Below are 21617 nucleotides of genomic sequence, written 5' to 3'. Positions count from 1 at the left end.
TCTAGTTCCCTTACCAGGGATAAAACCCGGGTCCCCTGCATTGGGAGCGTGGAGTCTTAGCCACTGAGCCACCAGGGAAGTCCCTGCTGTTGCCTTTTTCTAGAAGGTTCTATGCCCAGCACTTGCCCTGGTTGGCTTCTTCTCTAGGTCTCAGTTCCAATAGCCTTTCCTTGATGCCCCCTGAAGTCACCCACTTCCTGTCACATCTCCTCAGCCCTCACTATCTAAAATTATTTTGCTAGTTTATCTCATTCATGTATTCATCAAATATTTATTTATTTATAAAAATTTATTTATTTATTTATTGGCTGTGTCAGGTCTTTGTTGCTGCGTGTGGGCTTCGTCACGGTGCATGGGCTTCTCATTGCGGTGGCTTCTCTTGTTGCGGAGCACGGGCTTTAGGCACGCGGGCTCAGTAGCTGTGGCTCACGGGCTCTAGAGCGCAGGCTCAGTAGTTGTGGTGCATGGGCTTAGTTGCTTTGCGGCATGTGGGATCTTCCCGGACCGGGGCTCGAACCCATGTCCCCTGCATTGGCAGGCGGATTCTTAACCACTGCGCCACCAGGGAAGCCCCTCATCGAATATTTATTGAACTCATAGTATGTGCCAGACACTAGGGATATACTGGTGAACAAGATAAAAGTTTTCCAATAGCTGTAGCCCCTAGTACTAGTTTAATAAATATTTGCTGATTAAATGAATGGATACAACAATCTTATAAAGAGGAGTTCTTAGCCTTGTTTCCATGTGAGGTCATGACTTGTATGTGATGGAGCTGGATTTGAACCTGGACCTGACTTCCCTCCAAGTACCTTCCCTCCTGCCCCCCACTCTTACTGCCCTCACCTATGGCTAATTCTGTTCTCCCTGCCTGGTGATCCAAGAGAGTCGCTGAGTCACAGAGTGAGACCAGTGAGAAGAATCCTGGGCTGGAGGAGCGAGAGGTCTGTGTTGAAGGCCTGTCTCTGTTGTGTGACCTTGGCGAGTTCACAGTGCTTTTCTGGCTGTTGATGTTACATTACTGAAGTGGGAAGATAATCCTTTGGAACGTCTGGGGCTGGACATACACGTGAGGGATTGTTAGCACCAGCCACTGTGATTCTGCTCTGGGCATCTCCCCGGCTTCCCAGCACTGTGTCCTGGGCTGGCTCCTGCTCCTCCAGGGACCTCTGCCAGTGTCCTTGCCATCCGCCCAGGCAGTCCTGGGCTTCTGCCTGGCTGCTCCATGCTGTGAGCCCCTTCCCCAGGGAATCACCCTCAGCAGCCAGGAGGACTTGGGGGTGGGCACCATGCCAAGTCTAGTCTAGTGGCTCTTCCACCCACCATCTGGCAGCCGGCACCCTTGCCTTAGCTCTGGCTCGTGACTGTTTAGAAAAGGACTTGGGGACAGGGGTAGTGGGCTGCCCCTGGAATTGAGTATCTTTGGCCCTCCTAGTCATCCTTTGCACAAGAGCCGAGCACCCAGAGACTCCGTGCCTCAGTTTCCCTGTCGGAGTCTGGGAAGGTGCCTGCTCCTGCCCTGCACTCGAGGGGCGGGGTCGGTGGATGGGCGGGAGCAGTGGTGAAGGTGGGAGGAGGACCTGGAGAGTAGCCCCTCCCCCTCCTCTGCCTGGAGCCGGCGCTCTGCGGCTGGGCGGGCAGACTCATCCCCTCAGCGCTGGGTTATGGTGAAGGCATCGGCGGGCGTTCTGGAGAGGTCAACGTAGGGGACGGTCCGAGTGGCGTCGGCAGTCATGGTGGTGTTCCTGGGCCGCCACCTCCCGGCGCTCCTCGGGCTCTTCAAGAAGAAGGGTGAGTGGGTGTGGCTGTGGGGGAGATAAGAGATCTCCGATAGCCCCATTTGCCAGACCCTTACGTAGAATGGGGGATCAAGGCCCGGGAAGGCGGTGGGGTGGGGGATGCGGGCTGGTAATGAGGCCAGACTCCCCTGTCCGCCGCGGTGCCTTTGTCCAGCAGCTTTCCTACTGCTTTTGTTTGATTTCTGCTTGTGTTTCAGAGGATGGCTCTAGGTGTCTCTGACCTTGAAGCCCGCAGTCCTCGGGCAAGATTGCCTTCCTCCAGGGGTACTCACGCTTTACTGGGTACATCCCAATACCTCAGTTCCAAGAGGTAGTGCACCCCCTCCCGGGTCAACTCAGTGTGCGTGTGGGAGGATGGGATGTGGAGAGCAGAGTAGAAAGGAAAGTAGTACCCCTGGAAGTTGGGGAGCAGATCAGGAAAATCGTGTTTAGAGGCCTGGGGGTGAAGTTTTGAGGGGAGGGGCCTATGCCCTCCTCCTCCTAGGAACTGGGCTTTCAGGCCTGGATTAAGATGTGGGGGCCAGAGGGCCCCCAGTTTGAGTGTGATTCAGGAGTCCCCTCGGGAAACCTGGAGTTTAGTCTTGGCTCTGACTCCGATTTGCTGGGTGACCTTAGGCAAGACCTTTCCTCTTTGAGCCTCTTTGTGGACTTGTAAAATCAGGAGGTTGGGGAGAGGAGGGTCACTGAGAGACCTCCTAGCTCTGACCTTGTGGGATTCCTGAGGATTCCCTGGGCGGGAGCTTGGCTGTTGAAGAATGCGCTGAGGAAGGCGGAAGGGACAGTACAGGTGTCTGAATTGAAGATCCTGATCTTGGGGCGTGGCCCTTTAAAGGGCTTGATTTGTTCCTGTCCCTCCACAAGGTGCTGCCAAGGTCACATGACCCTGCCAGAGCTTTTGCTTATGTTGTGGGTTCCGTTTAAAGGGGGGCTGGGGCTGCAAAGTGCTGACACAGCCCCTATTCCCAGGATTAGATGCCCAGCTCCTCCGTGGGCAGGGCCTGTAACAATATCCTTTGTAATGGACCCCTGGCTCCTCTGCACCAGGGCCCTGGGCCTCCAGGAGAGGGGGATACCTGGGACTGTTCCGCAGAGAGAGGCTGGAGCTGCCTCAGGGGGAGTGGAGTGGCTGGGGTCCCTCTTCTCCCCTCCCCAGCCTATCCTTCCAGTAAGGGACAGCTGCATGGGTGACTAGGGGACCCAAGTGGCCATATCCTTGGCTTAGCCCACACCCCAGGACTTCCTGGGAATCTGGTTATGACCTTTACTAGTGCCCACCCCCTTCCTAGTGTCCCATGTGTCTTTTTCTTGGACCTGGGCCAATGGGGTGTACAAAGAGGTGGTTTGTCTTCCTGTAAAGTGTAGCTCAGGATCTGGAGACAAGAGAAATGTATTTGCTATGGGCTATGTGTACACTGGAGTGTCTTGCATGGGGCCCTGAGTGACAGTTGTGTGTATATTTGGGTACTGTTTGTATATATACAGACTGGGGACTGTGGGTGTCATGTGTATACGTGGCGGCTGGGTGTGCTCTTGGTGTGGGTACACAGATGTGGTTTTACTTGGATGCTATGTGTTTGTATACATACTGAATGAAGCCTGTGGGTGTTGTGTGCATATATGGTGGGCATGTGTGCCTTGGGTATGGTGCCCTATATGGGGCCCTGTGTGTGGTGTGGGTGCTCAGATATATGTACACTTGGATTATAGCTTGTGTATGTACTTGGGGGCTGTGTATATTGAGTGTATACCCCAGGACTGTGGGTTGTGAGTACAGACTGGGGGAAGTATGCACTGCATGTATGTGCAGGTGCCCTGTGCATTCTGGGGACTGTGGGCGCCCTTGTTGCAGTGCCTGTGCCTTCCCAGGGCCCAGATACCTTTGGGCCTCACTTTCCTTCCTCCTCCATTCCCAGCAGGCTCTGCCAAGGCTGAGAGTGACAAACGACTAAGTGTGGGGCCAGGCCAGGGGCTAGGGTCTGCAGTGGATGAGCACCAGGACAACGTCTTCTTCCCCAGTGGGCGACCGCCTCACCTGGAAGAGCTGCACACGCAGGCCCAGGAGGGGCTCCGTTCCCTCCAGCACCAAGGTAACCTCCTCCTCCTCTCTCCAGCGCTACTTTCAGCTCCCAAAGTCAGGGGCCTAGCTCAACACACCTTTCTGATGCCTTTCAGAAAAACAGAAACTGAACAAGGGTACCTGGGACCATGGAGACACACAGAGCATCCAGGTGAGCCCTGCCCCCAGCTCAGTCTTGATGTATTCCTCTCTCCCTGCTTGACCTCTGACAAGTATGTCTTTGAACCCTTCTGGATCTGTTTCCTTTCTGTATCATGAAAGGCTAGACGAGATGCCCCCGAGGGCTGGTCCAGGGTAGCTCTAGCTGATGCCTGCTCAGTGCTAGGTGATGCTGGGGCAGGTCGGTGGGGGGTGAATCTGAGTCAGAAGTTACAAAGGGGAGCCTGAGGAGGCAAAGGTAAGCCCCACTCACGCCTCTGGGCTGATCCTTCTTCCCCCAATAGTCCTCCCGGACCAGGCCAGATGACGATAGCATCTCCTCCTGCAGCCAGACCACGTCCTACACAGCTGAGAGCTCCACGGCAGAGGACGCTCTCTCCGTCCGCTCTGAGATGATCCAGCGCAAAGGTATCCATTCACCAGCCAGGACTGTTGGGCAGGAGAGGGGGTGGTGGGCACCCAGCGCCTGCAGCTTTCCCTTTTCCTCCTAATCTAGTGTTTCCCAAGACTGTGATTCAGTGGATTCAGGAAACATAGTACCCTGTGTCCTCTTGGAGGTTCATAATGAGCATTAACTGAAAAGCAGGACAGTGAAGAGTTGAGAAACCTGGTTTTGAGCCTAGTGTTGCTATTTACAGCTGTGTGATCTTGGGCCAACGCTTTACCTCTCTGTGCTTCTGTTTGATGTTCTAGAAAAATGAGGATAAGAATACGTACCTTATTGGAATGAATGCCAAGTGTTTAGCATGCTAACACATTTAATAAGTGTTCGCTAAATGGAAATCATCATTATTGACCTAGTAAAGCCTTCCAGAAGGCTTGCAGAAAAGTGTCTAGCTTTGTTTAACCCAGCTTTGCCCATGCCTACTTGACTGTGGAAATCTTTTCTCACAGGGTTCTTAGTAATATTCTATAAAAGTTGTGCTCTGCAGAATGTGCCCTAGACCTGCTCTAACAGTTTCTCTCCCTGGACTCTGCCCGCAGGCTCCACCTTCCGACCGCATGACTCATTTCCCAAATCATCTGGAAAGTCAGGGCGCCGCCGGCGGGAGCGGCGGAGCACGGTGCTGGGACTGCCACAGCACGTGCAGAAAGAACTCGGTGAGCGCCTGATGAGGAAGCTGTGGGCGGGCAGCCCTGGCCACCCCCTCTGCTGACCATCCCATGCCCTCCTTGTCCATTCCAGGCCTGTGGAATGAACGTGAGGCACCAGGTACTCCTCGGCCTCCCGGTCCACGGGACGTTGTACGCATCCCCACGGTGGATGGCCATCCGGCAGGCCCGGCCTCAGGGCCAGGGGCCAGGGTGTCCCTGCAGGCGCTGGAGGCAGAGGCCGAAGCCGGTGCCCAGGCAGAGGCCATGCTGCAGCGCCACATTGACCGCATCTACCGGGATGACACGCTCGTTGGCCGGTCCACGGGGGCCCGGCCCTTGCCACTGACCCGGCCCATGTCCCTAGCAGTGCCCGGACTGACCGGAGGGGCAGGGCCTCCAGAACCCCTGAGCCCGGCCATGTCCATCTCGCCCCAGGCCACCTACTTGTCGAAGCTGATCCCGCACGCCGTGCTGCCGCCCACAGTGGACGTGGTGGCCTTGGGCCGCTGCAGCCTGCGCACGCTGAGCCGCTGCAGCCTGCTCTCATCCAGCCCCGCCTCCATCCGCTCGCTGGGACACTTTTCCTCGGTCTCTAGCCCACGGCCCCGCAGCCGCCACCCTTCCTCCTCCAGTGACACCTGGAGCCACTCTCAGTCCTCTGAGACCATTGTGTCTGACGGCTCTACCCTCTCCTCGAAGGGTGGCTCAGAGGGCCGGCCAGAGAGCTCTGTGGCCAACAGTAACGTGGCGCCCCCTCCCCTGGGGGGCAGCGGGAGGGGCTCTCCCAGCGGGGGCAGCACTGCCGAGGCCTCGGACACTGTTAGCATTCGGAGCGGTGGCCAGTTGTCCGGCCGGAGTGTGTCCCTACGGAAGCTGAAGCGGCCCCCGCCACCTCCCCGCCGGACCCATTCGCTCCATCAGCGCAGCTCAGCAGCACATGATGGGCCCCTGGGGCTGCCTCCCAAGCCCGAGCGGAAGCAGCAGCAACAGCTGCCCCGGCCACCCACCACTGGCGGCGGGTCGGAAGGGGTGGGGGCAGCACCCTGTCCATCCAGCTCAGCAGGCAGCTGGGTGCCTGGCTTGTCTCCAGGTGGCTCCCGGTGTCCCCCACGCTCCCCAGAACGGACACTCTCACCCTCCAGTGGATACTCGAGCCAAAGTGGTACCCCTACCCTCCCTCCCAAGGGTCTAACAGGGGCCCCTGCTTCCCCAGGCAAGGCCCAACCCCCTAAACCAGAGCGTGTCACTTCCCTTCGATCTCCCGGGGCCTCGGTCTCCTCCTCCCTCACGTCTCTATGTTCCTCCTCCTCTGATCCGGCGCCGTCAGACCGCTCTGGTCCGCACGTGTCGACTGCCCTGGGTGACAGGTTTGTCATACCTCCTCACCCCAAGGTGCCTGCCCCCTTCTCCCCACCTCCCGCTAAGCCCAAGAGCCCAAACCAAGCTGCCCCTGCTCCAGCTGCCCCTGCTGTGGTCCCTGGGCCCATCTCTACCACTGCTGCCAGCCCTGAGTCCCCACCTACTCCCCAGACATCCCTAACCCCACCTCAGGCAGCTCCCGGTGCCTCCAAAGACCAGTCACCCCCACCATCCCCACCCCCATCTTATCATCCCCCTCCGCCACCCACTAAGAAGCCAGAGGTGGTTGAGGAGGCCCTGGCTGCCCCGGAGACTGCTGAGGAGGCCCTCCAAGATCCCACCTGGCCCCCACCCCCGCCTCCTGCACTGGAGGAGCAGGACCTGTCCATGGCTGACTTCCCTCCACCCGAGGAGGCCTTTTTCTCTGTGGCCAGCCCTGAGCCTGCAGACCCTTCACGGCCCCCGGAGCCCTCCTTAGCTACTGTCTCTTTCCAGAGCCAGCCCTGTGGTACCCCAGATCTTCCTCCAGCTCTGCCAGCCCCACCTGCTGCTGGTTCTGTCCCAGGGCTTCAGGCCAAGGTCCCTCGGAGGGAACCAGGGGGCTGCAGCAAGGGTGGCGGCCTTCCCAGGGAGGATGCTGGTGCACCCCTGGTCACACCTTCACTCCTGCAGATGGTTCGGCTGCGCTCTGTAGGCACTGCCACAGTGGCTCCGACTCCGGCATCAGGGCCGTCGGCCCCCCAGAAGCCACTGCGAAGGGCCCTGTCAGGGCGGGCCAGCCCAGCGCCTGCCTCCTCAGGGCTCCACGCTGCTGTTCGGCTCAAGTCCTCCAATCTGGCTGCCAGCGTGGGCCCTGTGAGTGCCCAGCCCAATGGACCACCTGAGGCAGAGCCGCGGTCCCCTGCCTCTACGGCCAGCTTCATCTTCTCCAAGGGCACCAAGAAGCTGCAGCTGGAGCGGCCCGTGTCCCCTGAGACCCAGGCTGACCTCCAGCGGAACCTGATAGCTGAACTTCGGAGTGTCTCAGACCAACGGCCACCCCAGGCCCCAAAGAAGCCACCTAAGGCCCCCCCGCCTGTGGCCCGCAAGCCTTCTGGGGGAGTTGCCCCCCCCACCTCCCCCAGCTTTCCTCGGGCTGAGCCCCTTCCTGCTCCTCCCACCAACGGGCTCCCCCATGCTGAGGACAGGACTAAGGAGGAGCTGGCAGAGAATGGAGGTGTGCTGCAGCGGGTGGGTCCAGAGGAGAAGCTGGGCCTGCCTGGCACAGGTACGGTGGGCAGGGAGGGGTGGGGTGTGGGTCCCATCACTGGTCATGGGAAACAGGTATCAGAAGTCCTGCCATTAGGGATTTGCTCTTGGATTCTGGTCTCGGGGTGCCTGGGAAGGGTGACCTGTCACCTCTGATGAGCTGCACTGAAGGAGCATGGATTGTTGGGCTTTGGAGTCAGACCTACTGAAATTTGAAGTTTGAATTCCAACTTTGCCATTTTATCTACCCATCCTAGCCTCGGGTTCCTCACTGTAAAGTGTGAGGCAACGATACATTATAGTGGCAGAGGGAACGTTTGTAAAATGTCCAGCTCAGTGCTGCTGTCGTGGTCAGTAAAGTGAGGGGGTGAGGATGTGCCCTGGGCTCTTAGTGGTCAGAACCAAGCTAGGGGGTCCCTTGCTGAGTATCCCTTTTCTCTCCACAGACCCACAGAAAGAGCTGGTCTGACCACCAGGCACCTTGCTGGCACTGCTGACCCATCCCAGGAATACAATCTCAGGGACCTGAGCGGCTCCAAGGATGAGAGGATACGGCAGACACTTAACCTAATAGGGAGGACGCCTGCAGCCTTAACCTCCATGGCCTTCAATATTTACGCAAGCCTGGTGTGGCTCCTGTCCTCCAAGTCATCCGGCTCTCATGCCTTTTCCTGAATGGATTCACCTCTGGCAGCTGCCGCTTCAGTCGTGGCCTTAGCCTCATCTTGAAGGAGGTAGCTGGTGGGAGTGGGTGTCTGTGCCCCCTGCTGGCCTCAAGGCCACAGAATTGGGAACAGAACACCTCACTTGAGGTTTTTTTTTTTCCTGTTTTTTTTAAATGTCCAAATCATGCACATGCTGTAGTCAAGAATCAAAGCACTTTTGAAAAGTGGCTGCATGTCCATCCTCCAGGGCCCGCGAAGCCACATTCCAGGGGCCTGTTTACATGGCAGCAGCATCAGTCCCCAGTAGCCAGCCCATGGCTGGGACTAATCTGTCCCCCTCCTCCGATCCAGTTTGCAACTTTTCTTAGTTCTTGGAGGTAGGCAAGTCGTCATATTCCCACAGGCTTCTCCAGGCTGGAGGCAGGAGTGGGGCTGTGGAATTCCAAAGCACAAAAGGTGCAGCGGGGGTTAGCCCTCCTGTGCCTCAACTTACCACCAACCAGCCTCCTGCCTTCTGGTTCTGCCAGGTGCTCCGTGCAGGGGACAGGAAGTGGGAGACTGCCAGGGCCCAAATGGGTGGGGGAGAAAGAACCAGAGGGGAGGTCCACAGGCTCTCTCTGCCCTGAGAGAGTGGGAGAACAGAGTAGAGAGTCACGTCATGGGGCACTTGGCCCTGTTTTACTTGATCAGGTTGGGGTGGGTGGACACGACTCTTCAGAGGCCGGAGCCGCAGGCCATGGCAAAGCTGGGTTCCTGTCAGCTCGACAGGAAGTACTGAGGACATGGATGGAGGGGTGGGTCTGGCAGGGAAGAGCCTATTTGGGCAGTGGGCCCAGACCCGGCCCTATGGATTATATCCTCTGACCTTTACTCTGCTCTGAGCACGTCCTTTCTGCAGCTGCCTTTCAGCACAGGTGGTTCCACTGGGGAGAGCTGACACTGAGTGACAGGATGGGAAGCCAAAGGTGCATTCTATGACAGACTCTTCCCTAGTCAATGAGGGGGAACTCAGCGCTCCTAGGGGCGGGCTGGGTGGTTCCCCCCTAGACATCAGCCTCTGCTACTGATCTCTCCTCCAGGAATTTTGCTGACCTTCCCACTTTCAACCTGTGCCACCTATCTCGGTAAGCTGGTTTCCTCACTGGCCCCGGTGGCCCCACGGGGGTGGCCCTAGTGCCTCCTTCCACTGCAGCATGGCTGTCACCAGGTCACCCCTTCGGTCTTGATCCTCTTTCCTCAACGGTGACTCAGGCTTGAGCCGGGCAAGGGACCTTGCTTTTAGCTGCTTCTCCTCCACCCAGGAGAGAAGGTTGACCCCCTCCCAGAAAAAGAGCTGGGAACACAGGGGATGTGATCTGAGATCCCAGCTTCCTATGGCCCTCTCTCACTATTCTCTTCTCTCTGTAGCTATAAACCAATGTTCTTCCCTGCCCTTTGGGTAATGGAGAGCTGCTGCTGGGTATGTGTTGTGCCTGCCCAGTGAGTTGGGGAAAGAGGACAGTCAGTAAGCCCTCCTCTGCTCAGAGCTCCTGATTCAACCCCCCGGGAACCGGGAACCAGGAACCAAGACCAGGCCAAAGCTTCCATGACACCAGGCCCTGGCAGCAGCCTCGGAGCTGCTGGAGGTAGGAGGGAGCCCACCTTCTGTGTTTCTTTCCCTCCCCTTCCTATGTTACTGGAGCCCCTTGTCTTCAGTTAAGACTCCTCTGAGCTTGTTTTCCCACTGGGTGGAACAGAGTAGAAAGGAGAAGGGAGGATCTCCAAGAGGCAAGTCCTTTTGTCCTCTTGGGTAAATGAGCTTGCCCTAGTGCACATGGAGACCAAAAGCCTCTGATTTTTAATTTCCATAAAAATGTCAGAGAAGTGTGTGTGTGTATACACATACATATATATGTGTATACACACACACATATATATATATATATATTTCTTTAAGTTTCTGAGTCTTTGATATGTCTATACAATCTATTCCCTCTGCTCTGAAGCTGGAGTGATACACATGGAAAAAGCTCTGTGTGGGTTTCATTCGAAGATGTTAATTAATTAAATGATTAAAACTTGGCTGTGGCTGCTGCTTCTTAATGGGGTGGGTCAAGGTCGTGGTCTGGGCCCACATTTAGAAGGGACAATGTTCTGGACCCTAAAGTGAGCCTCTTCTTTTTAACACTGCTAAAGGGGAAGTCAAGGTGTCTGCCATCCAGCCTAGTCCACCCCCGCTCCCATTACAGGGTCAAAAGTCCAAGATACAAACAGCCCGAGGCTGGGTGAGGGGCCCAGAAGCTGCTACACACTGTGTTCTCCTTTCCTGAGATGGTGCAGCTCACAGACAGGTCCTGTCCGGACACCCTTGTTCAGACATTTTATTTGAATTTATGACAATGATGCTTAGTGGTCCTGATTGAGATGCCTTATGGAGAAGCACCGCACCCTCCCTGAAGAAAGAACCAGGCTGTGCCATCCAATAACACGCAGCTGGTTTAGGGAGTGTCCCCCCAGCAGGATCAAAGGGCAATCCAGGAGTCCTGGGGCAGGCTCTGCCCCAGCGACAAGCCTCAGGGCTGGCAGGCATCCGGGAAAGGTGCCAACCACTTGGTAGACCACTAGGTTCTCTGTTTTGCCTTCCCTTCCCTTTTCAAATCCCACAGTTTCCTGTTGGGGAGAGGCTGTAATTAGCCCAGTTCAGGCACCAGATCCCAGCCAGAGGCATAGCTGCTGGGATAATGCTAAGAAAACTGGAAACCAATATTTTTCCAGTTACAAGGATTATGGCATAAACTTTTTCTGAGTTAACATCATATTGAAACCAGATTTGTCAGGTCAGCTGCCAAGGGAAGAAGGTAGGGCTGCACTCCCTGCATTGCCCCGTGCTCATCACTACCCGGGAGGTCAGCCTTTCCCTGCAGCCAGACAGGATGATCCTGGATCCTGGGGAGGCTGAGCTGCACCTCACTGAGTCTTGCACCTCACAGAGTCCCAAACTTCCTGCTTCAGTGTCCTGGGAGATGGGTAAGCAGATGATGGATGTAGCAAATTAAGGAGACAGCAGATGACTCAGGATGATGAGAGAAGGGAGGAAGACGCCAGGTTGGCTAGCTGATGTTCCCCCCTTTCAGTGATTTACAGGAGATGTACCCTAGCTTGGTCATGAAGTTGGTTTGCTTCCACTGTGCGATGCACTCCTCAGAAATTCTGAAGTCAGCCTGGACAAGAAAAACAACAACAAAAGTGATTATAGTGATGGTGGCAAGACTACAAGAAAACAAAGACTCTTATACCACTAGTAGTATAAATTGACTCAACTTCTCTAAGAGGGCAGTTTGCGAAAAGCTTTCGTTTCAAGGTATTTCTTTCTTTTGCCTAAGGTAAGTCCATTTTAGGGATTTAGTTGTAGAAAATAATCATGAATAAATACAAAGAACTAGGTACCAGGGCATCCATCGTAGCATTCTAAGAGGGAAAAACTGAGAACCACCTCAATGTCTAATAAGGTCTGGGGTAAATTATGATCGTTATGATATAATACTGTATATATGTATGTATATGTGTGTGTGTGTGTGTGTGTATGGTTCTCCCCCGCCCCTCAGTATTTAAGAAGATGGGGAAATCTTTGAGGCCTAAAGTTAAATTAAAAAAAAAATAAAAAAGAAGAAGAGGGACTTCCCTGGTGGTCCAGTGGTAAAGAATCTGCATTCCAATGCAGGGGATGCGGGTTCGATCTCTGGTCAGGGAACTAAGACCCCACATGCTGCGGGGCAACTAAGCCTGCACGCCACAACTACTGAGCTCACGTGCCTCAACTAGAGCCTGCGTACCGCAAACCATAGAGCCCACGTGCTCTGGAGCCCGTGCCACAACTAGAGAAGAGAAAACCCGCAGGCCACGACTAGAGAGAAGCCCGCACTGCAGCAAAGAGCAACGAGCAGATCCCACACGCCGCAAGGAAGACCCGACACAGCCAAATAAATATTTTTTAAAAAAAGAACAATAAACATGGTATGACTCAAACAATAAATATATTATCACTATGCATAGAGAAATTCCAGAAGGAAATAATCACTAATGACATTTTTCAGCATCTCTAGGTAGCAGGACTATGGATGTTTTATTTTCTTCATTTTCCCCTACATTTTAGCCACTTCTACAATGAAAATTTATTTTATAGCTAGAAAAAAACAGTGGATTCAAAAAACTGGCCTGGAAAACTAGGAAAGGAGGGAGGGGACAAAGCCATTTGCCACTTGCAGGAGGATGGAGAGGTAGAAACCACTCTAAACGCCCTCCAGAAATACTGTCTAGTTGAGGAAAGAAGGAACTAACTAGGAAAAGTCACACGTGTAGTGTTAGTTCCACGAGGAGAGTGAATCTCTGCTGCTTTACTCAGTGATGTAGCCCAAGCACCTAGAAGAGTGCCGGACGCATATATTAGGGTGCTGAATGAATGCAAGAATTCGGGGCAGGCCATGTGAGTCAATGCCCCTGAAGCAAAGAGAATGAGTGCTCTCAGATCAAGGTGGGCAGGAGGGACCCCGGGAGGGCTCTGATCCTGGCTCCATCATTTCTGGTGACCCTGTGTGGCCTTGGCAGGTATCCTGCCAGATAAATTGGGGATAAGCTATCACAGACGGAAGGAAGGTCAAATGAGGAAATGTCTCAAGTCCCTGACACAGTGCCTCAAACAGTCTGTCAGTGCTCAGTACCTGCGAGGGCCCACAGGCTCCTCAGGCACCTCATTTGACAGGTCTGGAATGAAGAAGGAAGAGAGGGGCTTAGACGCAGGAAGGCCCAGCTGGGAAAAGGGCAGGTGTGGATTCAGGAACAGAGCAATCTGGAGACAGTCCAGGCGGCCCTGGTATGAGGGAAAAAGTGCAGATTGTTACCTGCAGTTTCTCAAAGACTTTCTTCTTGGGCTTAAGCTCTTCATCTGGTTGGCCTTTCTCATAGCCCTTCACAAACACTCGCTCACCAGGAGCTGAGCCGGCAGGAGGGTCCAGAGGCTCAACCTTGCGGCTTGCTCCTTCTCTGGGAAGACACACAGGACAAGATAAGAGTGAGGCTATGGACTGTCTCCAGCTGCCATGGAGGCCAAAGCACTGGGGCCTTTTCCTAGGGGCCTAATGGGATCTAGGGAACCCTCAATGCCAGGGCCCTAGGAGTACTTCACTGCTGTTCTACGTCTCTGGATATCGCCCGCATTGGGTTAACCAGGGCTGAACTGAAATTCTATGTCAGGAGAGACTCCAAAATCTGGGCTTTTAGGAGAGGAAGTATATGACATAACAGCCAGTGAACTGGGTCTGAATCCTGGTTTCACCTCTTACTAGTAGAGAGACCAGAGCATGCACACAGCTTAGAATCTTCAATTCCTGTTTTAATAAAGTTAACTTTAGGTAAAGTGCTTCATCCACGGCTCTTGTACAATAAATAATCCCTCCATGCATCATCTTTTGGGTAGTGTTCTCAGGGCCTCCACCTGGCATGTGGAAGGGCAGCATGTGGGCTAATCCCCCCTCTTCCGGGCCTCCCCAGGCCCTGTGCTCCCCATCCCCCAAGTCCGCACTCACATAGAAGCACACAGAAGCATGCCTTTGGACTCGATTCCTCTCATCTTCTGGGGTTTCAGATTACACAGCACCACCACCAGCCTGTCCTGCAGTTCCTCCCTGGGCGCAAACTGCACCAGGCCACTCACCACAGTCCGTGGTTCAGCTTCCCCCACATCAATCTTCTCCACATACAGGCTGTCTGCATCCGGGTGCTGCCAGCAGGAGATGTCAGGCTCAGAGAACATCATAATGGAATAGATCATGGGGCCTGGTGAACCCTCTGACTCCAGAAACAGGCATCCACTCCTTACTAAGGCCCTGGAGGAACCCTCTTAGCCCTAACTCTCCAGGTCCCAGGCAGCAGACATGAGAAGGGGCCCCAAAGAGGCAGATTTGAGTAACATGAGCCTAATTACTTGTGTTAGAAGTGGAAGGAGCCTCTAACAGAGGTTAAAATGGCCTGAACTGCCTGGGTGGCCACCATTATGGCCATGTGTACACCAGATCAATCCCAGTCCTGGGGGGACTGGAAGACAAGAGGCTTCACCATCCGAAACAAGAGCATCAGCAGCTATTTCAAGGTAGTTTTGGTGGTTAGTCTAATATGGTGAAAAGTAAATCAATACTGGGAGAAAAAAATACCCAGACCACTGGTCCCAGGCCACTGGTTGCATAGCCATCTGCCTCTGGAAAAAGGAAGTCCTCCCTTCACCATTTCCTGGGGTGGGGAGAGGGAAGGACAAAGGAGCTGATCCAAGATAAGGCCTGTGGCTAGTCCAGACAAGCTGGGAGAGACCAGGTGAGTCAATCAGACTGGATTTGGTAGATAAACAAGCTCCTTCTGACTAACATCCCTCCGTATTCTGAGTTCCTGGCTGTGTTTGTTTGAATAAGGTCCAGAGATAGCAAAGGGAAAAGCCTGATGCCTGGAATTAGATGCCTGGGTTCTGACTCGCAATATGACCTCAGGGATGTTACTTCCCATCCCAGGCCAGGTTTCCTCCAGATGGAAGCAGACAAACCTGACTCCTGTCTGCCTCTCCGGGACGTGGTGGAAAATGAGTACCTTGTCCACACTTATGACTCTCCCCACACGGATATCCAGGCGGGATGGGATGACCTCCTCTGGTTCTGAATTCTTGGCTGGGCCTTTGGCAACTGGCTCTGGAGATGAGAAGAACCCAAGGCTCAGAACTCTCCTCCTTCCCATAACAGGTCAGCTGCTGATCCCCCCAAATGACACTAGCAGGACTTAGTGCAGAATCCCCAGGATCTACCCACTGAATTATAACTTCTTTAAAACAGAGCCAGCAGCCTTTGAGAAGTGACATGCCAGATTTCATCTCTCTCTCCTTCAGGTATTGGGCTGGAGGGGAGGGGAGGGGCCAAGTGTAGCTTTGCCACCATTCGGGCATTCCACATATATTCAGCCATTCCTCCTTTTCTGGCAGGGCCACACAAGACTCTCAATGTTATCTCAGCATCGTGGATGCGTGGCTGGCCAACTAAGAACCAGTCAGGAGCACGTGGAAGGGAACTGGGCAAATCTAGAGATGAGCTTCCCTGAGATGCTGCGCAGACCCTGCCCAAGCAGCTGTTACCCTAATGGTCTAACCCAATTGGTCTCCTTTACTGAAGAGGCGGATTTTGTGAAAGGATCAAAGTACATGTCTCAAACCAGCACTCACAGCAGTGTTGGTAGAGCAGGATGTAATCACTTCATAGTACCCACCAAACCAAATTCAAGATGACTGGAGTTCCATTCCACCAGTCAACGGGGCATGACATTCCTGCACTTCAGACCATGCCCCCACCACCGGCTTCTTGGGCCTGAATTGAAGACAGACCCTTTTCTGAGGCCCACTGACAGGCTCTCTACCTGATAATGTCACACCCAACCCCCCCAAGCCCGACCCCTCCCCAGCTGGCCTTACTCTGCTTCGAGGGATCTGGGTAGGCAGCGCTGGACAGTTTCTTTAGTGCAGGGGTATTAAACTTTTCCCGGATGGGATCCAGCAACTTGTTGAGGGCAACTTCAACAGAATTCTTTAGGTCTCCAGGGTGCACAACCTGCAAGTGTACAAGGCCAGATGAGAAGGGGCACTGGAACAGGTGAACTGGGCACGGGACACCTGAATCTACTAAGAATAATGTGCATATAGGATGCAGGGTGTTTTCTGAGCAGAGTCTTATTTGAACCTCAGAACAAGCTTGTGAAGCTGGTAGAGCAGAGAAGGGGAAATAGGTTCAAAAGGTTATCTAATATGTCCAAGACCCAGGTCTTTTGACACTGAATTTCACACTAACTTGGGGGTTTTTAGAGGCTGAATGTTTTTAATTGACTTCTTCTAGTCCCTCCATTTATGCTCAGAGTAGTGGAGTAAAGCACATGTTATTTACAGGTAGGGAAACATTCACATAGGGAAGCTAGGAGCTAGAGACAGCCTGAGGGGGGAGCTGAGTGAGCAAGAAGGAAGAACAGGGCTTTGGAGTTAGAACCTGGGGTGAGTCCCAGCTAGCTGGCTGACCCCCAACCAGGCACTTAACCCTTCTGAGCTTTGGATTCTTCACTTAAAAAATGAAAATAACAATACCTTTACCTGCTAGAGTCAGAATAAGGATTAAATCACTTAACATGGGTAAAAATGGTGAGTAGTGCTAGTACATGGTAGGAGCTCAGTAATTCCATTTTTTCTTCTCATGTCCTGTGACTACCACTTTTACATCCCAAATCTGGCCCCAAAGGATCTTCTAAGATATTCTGAGGGGACGTCCCCTAGGTATGAATACATGTAATAAAACAATGCCTATGTTTTTGTTTCTGAGGTTATTCCTTCGTTTCCTCGGGAATGTTTCATTTTTTTTTTAAAATAAATTTATTTATTTTAGGCTGCGTTGGGTCTTCGTTGCTGCACATGGGCTTTCTCTAGTTGTGGCGAGCGGGGGCTACTCTTCGTTGCAGTAGGCATGCTTCTCATTGCGGTGGCTTCTCTTGTTGTGGAGTGTGGGCTCTAGGTGTGAGGGCTTCAATAGTTGTGGCACGTGGGGTCAGTAGCTGTGGCGCACGGGCTCAGTTGCTCCACGGCGTGTGGGATCTTCCCGGACCAGGGCTTGAACCCGTGTTCCCTGCACTGGCAGGAGGATTCTTAACCACTGTGCCATCCAGAAAAGTTCTGAATGTTTCTTTTTTTTTTTGCGGTACACGGGCCTCTCACTGTTGTGGCGTCTCCCGTTGTGGAGCACAGGCTCCAGACGCGCAGGCTCAGCGTCCATGGCTCAGGGGCCCAGGTGGGATCTTCCTGGACCGGGGCATGAACCCGTGTCCCCTGCATCGGCAGGCAGACTCCCAACCACTGCACCACCAGGGAAGCCCCCGAATGTTTCATTTTTAATAGAAAAGTTTTAGACCTGCACTGTCCAATATGGTAGCCACAAGCCTCATGTGCATATTTAAATGGAAGTTAAAATTCAGTTCCTCAGTTTACTGGTCACATTGTGAGGTTCAACAGACACATGTGGCCAGTGGCAACTGTGTTAGTACAGACAGAACATGTCCACCATCACAGAAAGTGCTGCTGCTTACGCTGTCAGACTCTTTCTTCAGAAGTGTTTCTTCTACTCCGTCTCATCAGTCCCACAAAGGACTGTTCACAGGGTTGAGGAATGCGGTGTGGGTTCTGTGGCTGCCTCAGATGGCAGACAGAAGGGTTTCAGAGCAATAGCTGCCAAATGTCCAAAAAATGGGCCTTAAGGGCCCTCAGACCTCAGAGGTCATTGAGTCTTTTCTTCCACTTGATGCTCAAACCCTCATACAACCTTGCCTCCAGTGGTCCTCTGGCCTCTGCCTGAACACCTCAGTGATGGGGAATGCAAGGTCAGGCCAGGCAGCCCTGCCCATCACCACACCATTGAGGCCACTAGAAAGTTCTTCAAGCCTAAACAAGCCTCCCTGTGGTCCCCACCCGCAACCCTAGTTCAACCATCTGGTGCCACTAGAAGGAACCTCACCCCTCTCCCAGGAAAGCCCTTCCTGTGTTCAAGGATCGGTGAACACATACTTGCTTCCCAACTCAACATGCCCAGTTCTTTCAGCTGTGCTTTGTGACACAGTTTGCAGTCTGTTCCCTATCATGGCATCCTTCCTCTCCCCACCAACACACCCCAGATTGTCAAATAAACCTCACACAATTGAAGTCCAGGGCTGAATGCACAACCCCAAAGGTACTCAGAACAATGTAGAACTGAACGGACGATCAACTCCCTGGTTCCAGACTCTACATTTCTGATGACTGAGGCCAAGACCTCATGAACATTTCTGACAGCCCCGTCACATTGCTGATTCAGCCCAAATTCAGTCAGTCAAGACCTCTCCTTTCATTCCCCATACACACTGTTATCACTCCTTCCCTTCATGATCTGGCCCTGCCTCCCTCTCCCGCAGTGCCCCCCCATCACCTTGTAGACTCTAGTCAGACGAAAGCACTTGTGATTCCTTAGACACCATGCTGTTTTCATCTTACCACATCTGTGCACAATGCATTCCCTCACAGGTTTCCTCATGAACTCCTAATCCTCAAGTGAAACCGTGTTTGGATGTTGTCCCCTCCATAAAGCTTTCCCAGACAGCCAGGTAATCACTTCCTCCTGTTCTATTTCTGGACCATGTATACTTGGTACAGTAACCAGTAAATGATTATTTATTTACATGTCTGCCTCTCCTAGGGACTATGAGCTTCATGAGGATTTAATCCTCTTTGTAATGCCAGCCCCTAGCATGGTGCCAAACACATGCGAACCTAGTGAGTCTTTTGTTAAATTGTTTGTCGAAATGAATAGTATTCTCTATTCTGTTCTTTTATAGTTGTGTCTCTTTTCTGAACCTTGATTTTGTACGTGTCCCTGAAATGCTTCATCTTGTTGAGTTTGTCGGCCCTTCATTCCAGGTTAAGTCCTTTGGAGTGTGATGAGGACACCAATATATTAGTTTTGTGCCATTTGCTAATCTAATCCATGAACCACATGAATCTAAGCCATTAATACAAAATATATGGACCCAAGAGCATGATGACAGAGCCCTGTGGCACGTAACAAGAAACCTGGCGAGGCCACGTGGAGAGATTTGTCAGAATGAGTTCAGTGGAGACTACTCCTCCTCTGGTATTACCTCATCAGCAAAGTCCTTTTCCAGGTCCAAGTAAGCTGTGTAGGTTTTGTTTCCACCCCATTTTTCATCTCGAAGGATCACGAACTCTGTAAGAAAAAGGATCCATGCCAACAAACTCACTGATAATGGCAAGTCAGCATTCCTGGCCCAAATGTATGGGTATCTGTAGTTTCTGCCATATATCTTGAACTTCATCATATGGCATTTTATTGTTTTTAAATTGGATGAGTGGCAATGTCGTATACCCAGCTAGCATCCAAGCTCGGGGGAACGATCGTGTCTTACATCTCTTTTGTATTCCTCTAGTCCACTTGCCTGACCCCTTCATTTCTACCACCCCTGCTCACCCTGACACCCCACTTAGAACCTACCCTGTTAACAAACACACAGATAACTCAACGATATCCCCACTTCAATCACACATTAATATATGAGAAATCAGAGCAGAGATTCGGGGAAGCCAGCCCCTGGAGGAAGACTCTGTGACAAACCGCAAGTATGATCACAGCACTGGTTTTGCTATTTCAGCCTGGCCTCCGAGAAGAAAACAGGCAGTATCTTACCAGACTTGAGGGGAAAGAGGACGTGCTTGATGAAGGACAGAACGCCATTGTTCTCCACATTCCCTGGCTCACAGAAGGCCTTCTTCAGTTTTTTCTTCACATCCTCTTTCCGATCCAGGAGATCTATCTTGGACTCCTAGAAGCCAGGAAGGAAAGGAGGACCTCTTGTGGTTGAAAATGAGAATATGCTCAACTAATCTGTATTTTAATTTTTTTGGACAAAGATTTAAACATTAAGTGACTTTTAACAAAAGCAGAATTAATCGGAGTGAAGGATCACTCACAATACTAAATAAAAATATTTTAATTTTTCTCTCTTCTTCCCAGGCCTTATTTGCATATGGAATCGTTACAAATTTGTAGCTGGAGAATAAACCTCCTGTGTTTTTTCTCTTGAGACTGTGTCATAAGTACTTTTGAGTGGCTACCTAGTCTTCGCTTGTAATTTTTATGCTGTATTATATTCGCAATTATTAGTGACAACATAATTTATTTGGCAATTTCTAAACTGTTGGATTACGTTCTCATTTTTACAAACTATATACAATGCTATGATGAACATTTCTGCAGAGGTCCTTTTGCCTTCTCTAGGATTATAGCTACCAAAAACTGCTAGGCCCCAAGCTGTTTTCTGACAGGCATATATCAAGTGACATTGCCATCAGCAGTGTGTCAGAATACTTGTTTCACAGCCATCACCAACACCAGGTATTAGGTATTATCTAGAGCCATCTGTCCTTTTTAGGGTAACAGGCTTTGTTTCTTATTTTGGAGTGAGTGAACTCAACGCCCATTTGTGTCCAGCGGTTACCAAGCTCTGGTCAACATACGACTGTATGTGAATCACCTGGGGTGCTTAAAATAACACAAATTACCAGCTCCACCCAAACCTAATAAATCAAAATTTCTTGGGGTTGGCCCAGGCATTTGTATTTTAAAAAGCTCTGCACATGATTCTGCGGCAGTCACATTTAGGAACTGCTGCTGGCACTGATTTCCAGGATGAAGATATGGTTAACGTTACTAAATAGGGTGAGTGATAGACTTTGTCAGAGAAACAACTGACACATAGGGCATTTTAATGAGAGAAAAAGGAACGAGTCTATTCCTTTAAAAATAACAATAACGGTTTCTATGCCTATATTTACCAATTCATGAGCAGACAAAGATCTAGAAATCAGACTTAAAGCACTAGATGAGTGTCCAAAAATGATTCCAATCAGAATCAGCTAGTAAGCTTTGAAAGAAAATACAGATTCCTGAGTTGTTTCCCAGAACCACTTTATCAGAATCTCTAAGGACAGGGCCTTAATCAACTCTCTCTCTCTCTCTTTTTTAAAAGTCCCCTAGCTGATTCTGAAGATCAGCCATGTTTGGGAACTCAGAACCCAACCTTTCACATCTTTGAGTTCCACTAATTCTTCTATTCTGTGCCTTAGTGATCAGAACAAAACTGCACTTTCCCCAAGCAGGACTTTTAAATGTTAAAAGACATCATATTTATCAAAATTATTATATTAAACATCACCCTAAGAATCAAGATGCTAACTGGTGTCAACAAGGACATACTGTATAGCACAGGGAACTCTACCCAATATTCTGTAATGATCTATACGGGAAAAGAATGGGAAAAAGAATGGATATATGTGTATGTATAATTGAATCACTTTGCTGTACACCTGAAACTAACACAGCATTGTAAATCAACTATACTCTAATTTTTTATATAAAATTTTTATATAAAATAAAAATTAAATGAAAAATAAAAAGATGCTCAGGACTTTCCCGGTGGTGCAGTGGTTGAGAGTCCACCTGCCAACGCAGGAGACACAGGTTCGTGCCCTGGTCTCAGAGGATCCCACATGCCGCGGAGCGGCTGGGCCTGTGAGCCATGGCCACTGAGCCTGCACGTCCGAAGCCTGTGCTTCGCAACAGGAGAGGCCAC

The 21617-nt window shown here is 51.8% G+C and overlaps 2 protein-coding genes across 2 annotated transcripts in view; one reads left to right on the top strand and one right to left on the bottom strand.

Annotated features, from left to right (window-relative positions):
* The window catches only part of NHSL3 (NHS like 3), a gene marked incomplete at its 5' end in the record, with an annotated part of 28417 nt that extends 17954 nt beyond the window's left edge, over positions 1-10463 (top strand). The window contains 6 exons of the mRNA XM_024765313.1: positions 3713-3886; positions 3972-4027; positions 4320-4443; positions 5020-5136; positions 5222-7756; positions 8184-10463. Coding sequence (XP_024621081.1) covers positions 3713-3886; positions 3972-4027; positions 4320-4443; positions 5020-5136; positions 5222-7756; positions 8184-8206 — 3029 coding nt within the window. The remainder of the gene's footprint in view (positions 1-3712; positions 3887-3971; positions 4028-4319; positions 4444-5019; positions 5137-5221; positions 7757-8183) is intronic.
* Positions 10464-10733: 270 nt separating this feature from the next.
* YARS1 (tyrosyl-tRNA synthetase 1) overlaps positions 10734-21617 on the bottom strand; it is a 29339-nt gene continuing 18455 nt past the window's right edge. Inside the window, exons 7-13 of the mRNA XM_024765308.1 lie at positions 19673-19808; positions 19110-19195; positions 15880-16015; positions 15012-15109; positions 13964-14157; positions 13280-13421; positions 10734-11602 (exon numbers count right to left, since the gene is read on the bottom strand). Of these exons, the coding sequence (XP_024621076.1) occupies positions 11492-11602; positions 13280-13421; positions 13964-14157; positions 15012-15109; positions 15880-16015; positions 19110-19195; positions 19673-19808 (903 nt within the window). The 3' untranslated portion in view covers positions 10734-11491. The remainder of the gene's footprint in view (positions 11603-13279; positions 13422-13963; positions 14158-15011; positions 15110-15879; positions 16016-19109; positions 19196-19672; positions 19809-21617) is intronic.

The sequence above is a fragment of the Neophocaena asiaeorientalis genome, unplaced genomic scaffold (genome assembly GCF_003031525.2).
Source record: "Neophocaena asiaeorientalis asiaeorientalis breed wild unplaced genomic scaffold, Neophocaena_asiaeorientalis_V1.1 scaffold409, whole genome shotgun sequence".
NCBI classification, from domain to species: Eukaryota; Metazoa; Chordata; class Mammalia; order Artiodactyla; family Phocoenidae; genus Neophocaena; species Neophocaena asiaeorientalis.
Note: the sequence above shows the minus strand (reverse complement) of the source record. Positions and strands in the feature narration are given on the sequence as shown.